This window comes from Chamaea fasciata, unplaced genomic scaffold (genome assembly GCF_029207755.1).
Source record: "Chamaea fasciata isolate MVZ Bird 193981 ecotype frontalis unplaced genomic scaffold, bChaFas1.0.hap1 SCAF_3, whole genome shotgun sequence".
Classification (NCBI taxonomy): Eukaryota; Metazoa; Chordata; class Aves; order Passeriformes; family Sylviidae; genus Chamaea; species Chamaea fasciata.
In genome coordinates, this window is record NW_027094088.1 from 20618493 (window position 1) to 20632794 (window position 14302).

General features: G+C 40.4%; 1 protein-coding gene across 1 annotated transcript in view; it reads left to right on the plus strand.

Annotated features, from left to right (window-relative positions):
- The first annotated feature begins 1366 nt into the window (after positions 1-1366).
- USH2A (usherin) overlaps positions 1367-14302 on the plus strand; it is a 380780-nt gene continuing 367844 nt past the window's right edge. Inside the window, exons 1-3 of the mRNA XM_066178272.1 lie at positions 1367-1582; positions 7158-7838; positions 13030-13195. Of these exons, the coding sequence (XP_066034369.1) occupies positions 7318-7838; positions 13030-13195 (687 nt within the window). The 5' untranslated portion in view covers positions 1367-1582; positions 7158-7317. The remainder of the gene's footprint in view (positions 1583-7157; positions 7839-13029; positions 13196-14302) is intronic.

The window sequence follows — 14302 nt, forward strand, 5'->3', positions numbered from 1 at the left end:
CAAATCCATAATTCCTTGCTGCAACTACTAGTGTGTATTTTCATATTGTTAATCCTATTTCTCTTTTGGTTGATCATATAGAAGACTTAAAAAATGCAGGGTCCTACTATCAATTTTCTTTTGCCATGGGATATGAATTACTGACCACTCTCTAACATTTCACAGGGATGGTCCATTGGAGCATTTGGCAACTGTATAATACTTCCAATTTTTGGCTTTTAGTAGTAGACCTTTTAGTTCATAGCTGAAACTAGATTTACTGCTAAGTTAAGCTGTTTCTTGAACTTCAGAAAAAGGGGTTAGCTTTGACATTTGACAGTTAAACTCAAAAATTTTACTGCACTTGATAAGTCTTTGGCAATTTGTTCCTTTCTGCATGTGTCATGGGCTTCGCTAAATTCAGCATCAACCTTCTTAATCTGTAGGTAAGGAACCTAAGAAACAGACATGCAGTTACTCATTTCTTAACTCTGATTAGAACTTGGATTTTCTCACTGTTTTGTTTCTTCTTTGAATAGCTTACCTCAACCTAGCATCTGAATTTTATTATTTTGTTTTAAACTAGCCTATACTTATCCTACAATTCTAGAAAAGTATGAAATCCCCAAACCATGCATGCCAATTCTCCTCAGAATTTATGGTATAGATTTTAAGGTGCACAAAATATCTTAATGCAAAAATGTGCATGCAGTTACAGGAGATGGACTTGTTAAAGATAACTGGGAATAATGAACACCTCAAAGTTAAGGTGGTGAATAATGTTAATGTGTTTCACAGGTGGAAGTTTAACAAGTTCAACTTATTGGTTCTAGGAGATCTCTGTCTCATTGAATGCAGCACAGTTTTTAAATCATTCTTGAAAGAAGAAGGGGCCAGGAGCAGAGGAATCACTACTTTAAAGAAAAGAATGAGGCTTCTACAGGCACTGCATGCCTTTGAAACATGACACATAATACAGCAGGGGTAACTTTGGAGGGAAACTTTGTAGGGATGGTGCAATGCTTGCTCTGTATCTGTCTGAAGTGGAGAGAGGACCTGAATTCAGCTGCATGAAGTTCCCCAAGACAGCCACATCGTTCCAGGGATGAGGGAGTAAATGGGTCCTGGTGGCTGGAAATGATTTGAAGAACTGTTCCTTGAGAAGGCAATATGCACTGTGATGGCACAGGGGAGCTGTAAAGGGATGAGAGGAAGGGAAGAAAACAGAAGAAAACTTGCTTTCTTCTTAGTTCCTTTGGAGGGGGAAGCAGATGGGCAGACAGCAGCAGCTCCTCCCCCCTCTTGCTGCTCATCTCATTGGTGCAGCAGGAAAGGTTTAATTGCTCTTCCTGGCATGGGAAGACCTTCAATGTGTCTTTCCTGGAGAGGAAAGGAGGGGACTGTGATTCTGCTCTGCAGATGATGAAGCTCTTGGTTCATCATTCCTGGGTCTGCTAACCCAGCAGCTAAGCAAAGCACAGCAATAATGAGTTTATCGCTCTGGAGTGCTTCCTCCAGGTCTCTCCATCATGGCATATAGAAGAGAGAGAGCCCATGAGAAGAAAAAGGATTTACCACAAACTTTGGAGAACTTTGGACTAAGGTGAGTTCAGGTGGAAGCTTTCAGAGGAAAGGGAAAGTGAGTAAGAAGTGAGAGGGAAAACTAAAGGTCAGAGTATTTATGAGATGTCTGTGCTGTGAAGGAGAGGGATACACTGAATAGCAGAAGAAATGGGTGGGAAATAAGTATTCTGAGGGCAGAGGATGATAAAAGTTTGAGGGACCTGATGCTTGTTGAAGAGTTGGTATGAATAGAAAGTGATCAGATCCTTACAGATACAGGAGCAAATAGGAGATGTTTGGGGAAGAAGCATGTCCTTGGAAATGGTAAATATGACTTAATTTACTGTAGTGATTTGCAAGAAGCAACAGGGGGGGCTTTGAAATAGATGTGAACGTAGAAGCTGAAGGAAAAGGACATAATTGCAGGAGTTTTGACAAAAAAGATATTATAAAGATAGGTATTTAGAGAATTGTGATATAATTTTCAAGAAAAAAACCTCAGAAGCTGAACATTTTTAGGACGAAATTATTATGCTCATGTTGTATGATGCAGTCGTCAATTAAAAGCCAGACTCATCTTTCTTCAGAAAATTGCCTAATTTTTTGGTATTTGGACAAATACTAATTTAACTCTCTAACATGCAGAGAAAGTTTGGGGTCTTTTTTGTTTGTTTGTTTGTTTAGAGTTTTTTGTTCGTTTTTTGTTTTGTTTGTTCCCTGGGTTTTTTTACAAATCAGAGAACATCTTTGAAAATAAGGGGAGGATCTTTAGAAGAAATGTTACCTTTGGTGAATCTGTTTGCAATGTCTTGGGTGTAAGTCTCTTCATAGAAGTTTTGGTTGCTTACTGCTCCTCCTAGCAGCCATGAAATAGGGGAGTATAGCTGAAGGTCTAAAGGAAAATGTAGAGTAGAGGCAGGGATTTGATAGAGACTGTGGAGAAGGTGTTGATGAGGAAAACAGAGAAATTATTAATTAGGTACAGATAACATATCAAAAAGGGTTGAAGGCCAGAAGATAGATTGAAGAATTTTGTTTGTTTGGGTATTTTTTAAGAATGAGCTAATAAAAAAGAAATTGTTTCTTGGACATGTCCTATGCTGCTAACTGCCAGGAAAGCATATGATGGCTTGGGGTGTGAGGAGGTGTGGAAGATGAGGGTGTGGAAGAAATAACAGATGCTGTGAGGAGAGAGAATGTCAACTATCAGAGCCCAAGCGCTCCAGCTGTATAGGATGGCCTTTCCTGCTTGGACAGGTCATTATTACAGCCTATGATGCTCACTGAAGAGAGACTGTCTAATGAAGTCCTTGCAGAGGTTTCCTTTCTCTGGATTTACCATGTGGAGATCTACACTGTGGGGCTGTAGTTTCATGTGAAGGAAGCCTGTAAAGCTTCTTTCCTAAAAGAGTCTTTTGTTTCTGCCTTTCTAGTAACAAAGAAAGTTTTTGGTGCTAAAATAAGTGGTGTGATGTACTGTACTTCTAAAGCTGTTAAAAGGCTCTTAACAGCTCTATAAAATACTTGCCGCCTCCTCCTGCGCTTTCAGAAAATTTTACTCCAATATTTATTTCACTGGCTTATACGGAATTTCCTCCCCTTTAAAACGTAAGTTGTTAATTATTTCTCGGTTGTCATGATCAACTCCCCTCCAGGTATTAAAATGTACTTGCATTGTAGTTTTATTATTGCTTGCAAAATATTGGAAAAAGTAATTTTGCTAGACAGTTGAATTTGAAATATACATATTGACTCGGCAATGCAAATGGATCTTTTATGTTAATTTCCTGCAAATATTCAAATGGTGGAGTTTAACAGGAAAAAGCACTCACAAAAGCAAGTCTTTATGAATATTCACTGGAAATGAATCTTGAATGGTACACTTGAGCCTAATCTTTGAAAGTCATGCTGTGTGGGGTAGTTTACATAGGTCACTTCAGACTACAGCAAAAATCACAGTATTCAACTGGTCAGCACTGCACAGATTGGAGCTAATTTTGGTTTTAAGGGGTTCGCAGAACGTGATACAAAAGCAAGCTTACAATACACTGCAAAATTCTGCATTTTCTTCAGAACTCTATTAACAGACAACAAGGCAAAATCGATGAACAAATTAGGTGTCTTTTCCCACCACTTATGAAAATATTTAAAAGCAATTGTGAAGATGCAGAACACCCATGGTTTTTTACAAGAGAAATGGATTACCTGAAATTCTACCTCAGTCATCTCAAGAATTATGATTCAAGGACATTATTTTAAATTGTCATTGCATTGTGGATGTATAAAACACACATGCAGTTGTGCACTGTTTGTGCACACTAGCTTCGTACAATTGTAGTTTTGAGTAAGTGTATTGCTGCATTCCCTTCATTCTCTTACTTTTTCATCCTACCAGAGGATCATTGTCGCAAAGTTAAACACACTGAAATTTGGCAATGGTTATATTAAGCTTGCCTTTTATGCAAACTTAATTAGCCCCTGTGGTTTGACCATCTTTAATACGATGTTCCACTGAGCATGTGCAAATAGGTAGGTTTGAGGCCTTATATTTGATTTTAGGAAGATGACTTGTCATATAAAAGTTCGCTTCAAAGCATTCAGACTTTAGATGCGTGGTCTTCAAATTTCCTAGTCAAGGCACAGGCTGCTGTATAACAAACCAGGCTTTATGGTTTCTTTTCCTCAGCAACCTGCCCTGACCTCCTAGAGCCTCTCTGTGTCCCGAGACTCTCAGCTTTCTGTGGGTTAAGAAAACAACTGCTATGGAAAGGGGTTTTTTTGGATAATGGTATCTGCTATGGATAGGGTGTTGAATCATTAGGATAAGGTGGCCAGTTATGTCACAACTTTCTGGTGCAGGTCAGATTATCCAATGACACCGGGGTTGCTTAAGGCACCCCAGGGGCTAATGAAGGCTCTCTTTCCAGATGAAATGAACTAGTTGTAACTAGTAAATGAACTAGTTGTAACTTTAATTGTAACTAAAAGCTTGAAGCACTCAAATTATATCACTTTCCTTGTTCCACAATTCTAATTCTGTTAAATGGGCATAATGTTTTTTTCATGAGAATTCATTGCATAACAATAGCTTTTTTTTTCTTTTTTTTTTTTTTTTTTTTTTTGCCTGGTAGGATTCCCTGTTTTAATAAATGTATGTTAAACAGCCTTCAAAACACTCCCGTGGATAGGGTCTGTATTTCCCTCAAAATCACTCTCAGTGTTTTTTTTTGTTGTTGTTGTTGCTTGTGGTACATTTTACATTGCATGCCTGTTCTTGGTTGCAGAAGTTGGATGCTTTCTCATCGTTTAACCTCCTGCAGGTAGTTTATTGATTATACTCCTGATGAACAACAATGTAGTGATCCTTGACCTGGGTAATTGTTGGCCTGCAATGTGGTTTTGCAAGGTTTGTGCTGCTGTCTTGTGTAGTTGGATGAAATATGCACAGGGAAAAACTGTCATTTCTGCTTGTTATTTTGGGGAATAGAGCATATAATATGAGTCAGGGCCACTTTCCCAAATTGAGCACTATTGAAAGATGCTATTGTCTGTCTGGGAGGTGGTGAGGCTGTCAAGTATTGGCAGAATATAACAGAAAGTGCCTTTTGTGGTGAACACATCCTGACTTTCCTTTCAGACATCTGTTAGACCTGCAAGGATTCTTGGAGTAAGCCTGCTGGCTGCTCGAAAGGGCTGGGAGCAAGCAAAACTTGTTTTGACTTATTTATTTCTTTATTAATATTTCAGAAATGCCAAGAAATACACACAAGCCGGTCTGGTGTCTCTGACCACTTGGTAAGCTCCTACCTTTGTCAGGCGCATGTTCCATGCTCGTAGCTGTTCCCATTCTTTGATATCCTGAGATGGTAGCTAATATCTAGGATTTTATTACCATATTTTCTGTCCTCTCTCCTGTGTGTTCCATAAGACCTGTTTTGTTCTTGATGTGCAAGAGCTCTGGGCGTCGCACTGTCGACAGTACTGTGGTAGCACGTGGTCTGACTGTATTTATCCAGGAATGCTTTATGGGCTGAGTTCTTGCACTGTGCCTCAAACAAATGTTTTCCCCCCAGCCCTTCTGTGGTAAACAAAGTTTTTTACATTTGAATACTTTAGGGCATGTAATTCTGACAACAGAACTACGATGCTGAATGACTACCAGAACATGAAAACACTGCAAAATGACTGATAACACTTCAGCAGGAATTACTATTTATCTTTTATGACCTCAGGAAAAAGATCTATATTAAAGCAGAGATGTTCCAGGAATGGTCAAGGAGCTTGCTTGATATGGGATGAAGGCCTTGTTAAAATGCATTAAGAGTTATGACAGAGGATGATTTCTTAGCAGTTGTATATGAATGTTGCCAAAGAATTTTGTCACTATGTAGCCGGTCAAAGTCCAAATAGGCTGAGGTGACAAGTGACTGGAGGCAATAGCAACGAAATTGTAGGGAAAGATACCAGTCAGGTTGCAGCTCATGCAACTTCCATAATAAATAAAAAAATTAGAGATGCTTCCTATATCCTCAGGGGATGTATTAATTGGTGCTTCTCTGTCCACAACCACACGTAAACAACCCCGCTGCAGCTCACGCTCAGCTCACCGACGACACCTTTGCAGCTTGTTTGCTCCCGCTGCGCGGAGCGCTGCCAAAGGGAGAAACGGGACGCGGGAAAAACGCGCCGGTGGACGCTCCTCGGCCGCACAGCTTCGCTGTGGGGAGCGGGCCCAGCACGGTGGTTCCGCGCAGCGGTGCGGGTGCAGCCCGTCCCGGGGCGTCCCAGCGCGTCCGCGCCCCGCTCGCCGCCTCCCGCCGGGCGCGGCGCTGCCGCGGCGCCTCACGGCGGGCCGGGGGCGGGGAAGGCCGCGGCGTTGCCGGGCGACGGCGGCGTCGCCGCGGGGAGCGCCGGGCTGCGCTGGCCCCGCTCGCTGCGCGCCGCTCCCGGCCGGGCAAGAGCGCCAAAGCGGCCCCTGCCACCGCTGCCCCGGCCCGCCGCGCCCCGGCGCTGGCGCTCGCTGTTAGAAAAAGCTGCACACGGGACAGATGGGGAACGTGGTTTTAATCGGCTTTGCCGAGCGCTGAGAGGAGCAGCCGGCGTGAGGTGGGCGGCGGGGTAAGGCGCGAGGGGACGGTAGGAACACCGCTCCTGGCTCCCCGGGGAACGGGGGTGTCCCTCGGGAATAGCGCGGTGGGGACGGCAGCTGCCAGGGAGCGGTGCGAGGCTGAGGTAAGCGCCGGGGGCTGCAGGCGTGAGGTCCAACCAACCCGCCCGAAACCCTCAGCAGAGACTTTCAGAGGCCCAGGTTGCATGCCCCGGTTTGCTGTCGTGTCCCGAATTCCTTACTGTGACACACAAAGCCAGGTGACGCGGCAGATCCGGGATAAACTCCGCTCGGCCATGAGCCTGCGTGCCCTTGTGCCGCCCTAATCCCATGGCCTTGGCTCGGGGAAATGTCTCTGCCTTAGCCGGCAAAGGTGTGCAGGTGGGCCTGCTGGCTGGAATCTGGACGAAGAATTCAAACCCTTGAAATCCCTAGGCGGGCATCACCTCTGTTGGTGCAAAAGAGCAGGTTCTTCCTACAGACTGTGCCTGTTTTCTGTGGTTTGCAGGTTCCCAGCTGTCACCCACGTGCGTTTCCCTGGCCAGAAGATGTAGATGTCCCTTGCGACTGAGTCCTTGCATGGCGCTTTTGAGGATGAAACGCTACATAAACTCTTAAAGCTCAGCACCTGAGGACATTGCTACCAACATGGACATCATTATTTATTTATGTTTGCTTTAATCAGGAGGAGCTTTTTTGTAAACATGAATTGCTGGGCTCTTTCCTTGAGATGTCGTTTCTTGTTTCATGCTATTGAAACATTATTCTTAACTTATTATGATTCCTTTGTGTTGGTCAGCTCTCAGGGACATTTCCCTAGGCTTGAAAATGTGGGAGCTTTCAAGAATGTGTCAATCGTGCCAACTCAAGCCACTTGTGGGCTGCCAGACCGAAGTACTTTTTGTCATAGCTCAGTAGATGTCCAAAGTATTATATCCTGCACGCAGAGGTTTTGTGTTCAGGAATGTCCGTATAGGTCGTCGCCTTCATCCTACAAACAGCTTCTTTCAGAAGGCCTTGGTATCTGTATCACAGAGGACAAGAGGGACTTGCATCCAGGGTCCTCCGGCAATGCTTCCAGTTTTATTTTTCATAATCACAAGAATTGCTTCTCTACTCCCCGTCCTCCAAGGCTTGGAGCTTCATTTACGTTAACTGTATGGTTGAAACCTGAGCAAGAAGGTGTAATGTAAGTAGTATTGAAGGTGTTTACTTTCCTGGTGCTCTTAAAAAAATTGATCGTTGTAGTCATGGTCATTATTAGCAAGCTCTTTAAACTTTTAGAAGGTGTGGTGGGAAACTGTGACATTTATAGAGCCCTATTTAGGTTGGGGTCTTCCCAGATGTCAAGACAAGTGGCTTCAGTTTCAGTGGCATTGACTCAGATGATAGTCCAATGGCTTTCAGTGTTTGGAACTATTCATACATAATGTGCATGTCTTTTCTCAAAAAGAGAAATTTGTGTTTCCAATTCACATTCCTTCTAAAAGGTACTAAAAAATTATGTTGTCACAGGGTTGTGCTGTTGCTGCTTTCCTGATGGAAGAAAAATTATCTAAGATGTTAGGACTTCTCCAACACAAGTTTGTCTAAAAACAAACAATGAAAGCCACCGATATGTATATTTTGGACATATAGAAAAGAGATCATAGTGTTCCTGGAAGATCTGGGGAATATTTCCTGACTGGCAGGTTGCATTGCTGCTTTAACAAACAATTCCACTATTTAAACTACTAGTGAAATTTTACTAGATGCTCACAAGATAGAGATGGCTGAGCATGCTCCCTCTCCTCTTTGCCTACATGTTGCACTTTCAGGAAATACTGCTGTTAGAAGTGACCTTTCAGCTTGACTGGGCCTTTCTATAATGAAAAACCTGCTTTTTGAAAAACGCATCCCAGATCCTGCAAAAAAGTTCTGTCATCTATCACAAAATGCAGAGCCTCCTACTCCTTCTCACCTTCGTTGTGCAGATCTCTTTAAAATAAAGCACACAAAGAGTATAGTTTGTTCTTTCAGACTACGTGCCACAAATGATTTTATTCTTGTGTTCATAATTTATTCTTAGAATGTAGCTTTGTTGAGGCATTCTTGATACTTATTTTGCATGCTGATATGAAATAGTCACTTGTTGAAGCGTAGCAAAATCATCAGAAAAAAATAAAAATATCTAAAATCATAATGTAAAATTATATAGTATGTTTTATGCAGTGATAATTACCTTAAAAAACTTGACCTAACTGTAGAATTTGTGGTTATGGAGTGGAAATAAATGATATCTTCAGAGCAAAAGGGACTTTTGAGTTGAAGTTAAATCATTTCAGCTGGCGGGATGTGTAAAGGCATCTCTGGAACTTTGGCCAGTGGTTTTCTATATAATGGTTGAATCTTGAACATCAGAGAGTCCATTTCTGGTGTGTTCCCATGCCATGAACTCCGGTCCACACAAACGTGGGCACATCAGTGTCTCCTTCAGCAGAGCACATGCCTAACTTGAAGCAGAAGCATCCTGCTAATTTCCAAGCAAGCTGTTGCAGTGATGTGTTGAGCAAGATCTGCGAAAGTCTTTTGTCAATGGGATAGGCTTTGACGCATGGAGCCTAAAACAATGAAATGTTATGTCCTTAGTTTCAAATGATTAAGTGCTGTGAGGAAACCAGACTCTACTGATGACTGATAAGCCATGGACTAGTGTAAAAGATTAGCTTCCAATTGCTGCTGCGTTAATAACTACACAGTGTACATATTCCTCTTCAGTGGGTTTTATGGATCACTTTAAATTTAAATGTTTTTATTCAATTTTTGTAATAGATCACTTCATTCTTATGCCTTGTGAGATTTGCTGCTATTGTACATGTAGGAAAGACAACGGTAAAGCCCAGTCCTGAAAACTGAAGATGGAAAGCAGTTATTCCAGTTGTCAAGATGATATGCCACTGTCCAGGTGCTTTTGTTTCAACTGGCACAGAAACAATTGTATTAATTTTTCTTTCTTTGTAAAAGGAATACTGAGCTCCAGTTCTGCCAGAACAGTTGTTGCACATGAATAGTCATTGAAGCTTGACTCAGAAGGCATCTTACAAAAGTGAAATAATTTACCAGCAGACTAAGATGCCTTCCCTTTTATTATACTGGTTTAGGGAGTCCTTCAGGTTAGCAGATGAAGTTTGACTTACTGGATGTCCTACATTTTACAGTCCCTTATGGGGCATTGTCTCTGTTACATGTCATTTGTGAGACCTTTTAAACCCCATTATCACAGCAGAGGAGCCTCACAGAACTGGGGTGCATTCTAACAAAGTATTTGTGCTCCCACCAAAGCTGCTTATTTTACCAATAGAATGATTGAAAGTTTAACAAGGTTTTTTGTTTTTTTTTTTTTGTTTTGTTTTGTTTTGTTTTGTTTGTTTGTTTGTTTGTTTTTTATTGGCAAAGTGCTCTTACATCAAGTACAGCAGACCCCTGTGTTTTAGACGTGCCATACTAATGTGTCTTTGTGCTGAATTTTATATGGTCTGCCTGTGACAGTATGTGCTTAGAAAAGAAGCTAGGAGTGTTTCTGCACAGTATCCTGTTACATCCTGTGACATTCTGATAGGCATGTCCCCATGTAAGAGAATAGCAGGATTTTTGGTAGAAGTTACTGTGCTAGCTGAAATGGGAGAATGATATGAGGATCCAAGTCTGAAGGGCCTTTAAAGATTGCACATAAGCAGAGACACCAAAAATTTTCTTCATCAGCTTCATATACCAAGTTTTCTTATGAGAATCTGGGAGACAATACACTGACACAGAGAGAAGAGTCAGGTCACGTTACAGATTTATTTGAAGCCCCAGTGTTCTTCTAAGATGTTTAGTAGACATATTTGTAGGCATGCTTTTAAGTCACTGCATATTGGAAATATTGAAGAAAAGCAAGAGTGAGAAAGCATTGACATTTGTACTCCAGTCTTTAAATTTTCTTTCCCTTTCGGCAGTAAGTGAGCAGAGTTCTTGCCCTTGAGTTTCATTCTTTCCTCATGCTTCCTCTCTTGCTGCATGAACTCACTAGTTAATATAATTGCCTTCAATAAGCCTGTGTGTAGCCTGTATGTAAGCGTTAGCACAATACAGGAAACTGTATATGGTGATAGCCCTTCACAGTGGAATGGGATAAGAATATGGGTACAGGCTTTGCATATGTGAGTAACCATTACGGGCAGCTTCTATCAATGTAGTGTGAACTGGAGCAAGTTCAGATGCTCAGAGGATGTTGGTGATGGCAAGAAGTGAGCTGAGACTTTTCACGAGCGAAATCATCAGCAGGAATGGCTTGAATGTGAAATGGGTATCATGCAGCTTTTTTAAACTTAATTTGTCTAAGTGACTGAACTAATATGGTATTATTATCTGTTTTATACTTATGCAGATATTTTACATTAGGAATTAGACTGAAAGGGGTATTTGCCTTAAGTTACCATCATCTGATTTTGAACCAGTGCAGATGTTCCCATTTGCTCCAGTTCTCTTTTTCTCTTTGAAAGCTGACTGAGTGGATTTGTGTTAGTGGCTTTTTTTCCCTCCAGCCCCACCACTGAGATATATTTAGTCAGGTATTGGCTCTGTGGGACTGCAGGTAACTAGAAGTTGAAGACTTCACAAAGAATAGTGGCTTTTCTCTGTAATCATGGCTGGAATGGAAAATCAAGCTCAGAGTCAGAAGAAATGCCTCCTCCTATTTCACCTATGTTAGAACTAGTTTGGATTTTTTTCTTTTTTTCTTTTTCCTTTCCTCTCTTTTCCCTCTTGATTTTCCTCCTTTAGTAGTAAGTCACAATTCACATTTGTTCTTTCCAGTTTTCAAAGTGATGTACATCAAGGTCGCTTCCCTTCTTAAAGTCATGACACCTTTGGGGATAAAAACAATGTGGGGGTGTTTGTTTTAGATAAGTAAAATAAACAAAACCCCGGATTATCCAATTATTGTTTATCCAGGAACTGGGTAAATCCAGTTCCTAAATATTTTGCTACTTAACTGAGCCTTCCTTCACATTTATTATCTAACAAAACTAACATGTTTACAAGCAGACAAAATATGGGAAAAACCAGTGGACAATTTATTAAGAAATGTGGTTTTAGTAAGGTTGGAAAAACAGAAGTCTTCATTTTGCAAGGTGTTTCATTGACAACATTCCAGCAGGGTAGAGTTGTAACAGTAGGAAATAATTTTTCTCTTGGATCTAAAGGTGAGTTAGTGAATAACGGCAGTATCAAAGAACAGCCTTTTTGATAGTTTTCCTTTATATATGCAGAGTAGATGAAAATACTTATCAGTAGATAGGGTTTTTCTGGTTTTATTTTTTTTCTTGTCTGAAATATGAGTAAGTAAATAATCTCGTACAAATTTTACATGCTTCCCTCTTGTGACTTAGTGCACTAATTTAGTCTGGTGTAACTGTTAAAATATTTGACTTTTCATGGGTCAATACATTGAGAACTGTATTTCTCAAGCAGCTCAAATTGGAAGCGTAGAACTTCATAATTTTCTCTTGTATTTATGATTGCTTTAATAAAATACATAGTTGTTACACAGGCATATGGAGCCTGTGCTTTCTCAGGACTCTTGGTATCATGGTGATTAGATTGACAAAAACATTTCAACAGCTTGAAATGCAAAATAGGTTGCTGTGGACTGTACTCTCTGTACTTTATATGACGTTGTTGCATTTGCTATTGATGTGACTTCTTTGTGGGGAAAAAAAAATCCTAATAAGTGTCTGGATATCCTTCTTGCCTTGCTCTAGTTTCTTAGGTTAAAGAAAGACACTGCAAATGGGAGAGTGTAGGGTAAGGTGGGGTTAGGGCTGCACAGATTGGGTGGGAAGATAGAAGACTGATTACCAAAGCGTGTCATTTGTACTGATTTTTGTGGTTATATTGCATTTGCCTTGTTAGACTAAGGAAAATTAAAGTGCGTCCAAGGGATGTACTAAGTTGCACAGCTTTGTATGAAATGTGTGGCAGAGACCTCCACAGTCACTGTGGTTTCTGTCATGCCACCTTCAAGAGAGGAGGCAAACTGGACCTCTCTTCCACCCCCAAATGAGCTGGAGTTGCAAGCACTCAGTAAACAAAGCAAAAGACAAAAAACAACCAACCAAAACCCCCAAACAACCCAAATACCTCCCAGATCAAGACAGAATACATCTTTGCTAAAGTTCTTTTACACTTAGTACATCTTGTGACTTTCACTGTCACTGAGCATCTTCTCAAGAGCTGTATTTTTAATGTTTATTTTAATGCATTTTGGTTAGCATCACTTTACAGGATAGCACCTTGGCAAGAATGTGTATATGTGTGTGCCTCTGACCTTATGTTGTTTTTCTTGGTTATTTCCAAAGGTGTGTGATAGAAAAGGCTATTGATGGGCAGACTGTGTTCAAACTCACAATCTCTGAGAAAGAGACCATGTTTTATTATCGCACAGTAAATGGTTTGCAGCCACCAATAAAAGTAATGACACTGGGGAGAATTCTTGTGAAGAAATGGATTCATCTTAGTGTGCAGGTGAGTAAAATAAAAACCATTTAATATTTGTTGAAATACAACTTTTGTGTGAGAGTGGTATAACTGTATAAATATAAAAGAATAAATTGGGGGATGTAAATGATAGTTCTTGAGTCTCATAGGTAAAGATCTTAATTTGGAAGCTCATTTTGAGGCAATTGCTAATTTAGCACTGGAAAGAAATGCTGTGCCCATTCTTCTGAAAAAGCAGACTGTACAAAACTGAAAATTCACACCTTTAAGAACAAGAGGATGTGAGGTGAAGTAAAGCATATACTAATATCTAAGATACTTATCTCTAACATTGCCAATTAGTCTTGGATCTCAGATTATTTCCTTTAGAAGGGAATGCCATTTTCATCTGTACATGTTAATGTACTTACCTCGTAGAGTTGTGTTCCATTTAATTTAAAAAACTTCTTATAGTGCACCTAAGTAAATATGTGAGTTTGTGCAGGATCAGTCAAGCTAGTAAGTAACAGAGCTATTACCTTTTGTTTTAAGAATATGATTCAGAGTTGTTAGAGCACAATCCCTGTGTTCTAAAAGCCTTATGTTGACATAACTTTTTAATAAGTGTACAAATATCCACTGAGGATAAAGCAAAATTGAGTTTGTTAAAATTTAAACTGTATGTACAAAAATCAGTAAACAAACACAGAAGAAATTAAAATTCAGTTATTTGCATGTCTTGTAATTCCCAACAGACACCCTAGTAAATTCTGTTTGTGAGCCAAGTTCAACTAATAATTATAAAGCACAATTATCAGGTTTTGAAATGTTTATCTTTTCCTTCCTTCATTTCCTCTATCCGTTCTATTAAATTTCATTTGGTCTACAGCACAATCAAGAATAGTTTTGCTGCTTTCTTGAAACTTGCTAAAAGGTATTGACTGTGATTTGGATTTTTAGTGCTGATCTTGTCACTTGTAACAAGTATCTAAGCCGACATTTTGATTTTTTTGCAGTTTTCTTTTTTCCAGGATAACAGCATGGTAGTGTGAATAAGATTTTGGCTGTTGCATTAAAAGAGTGACCTTAAGGTAGAACTAATGAACTTTACACTTCAAGCATTCCGAGGGTGCTATATTACTGCCGTTCCTGTCA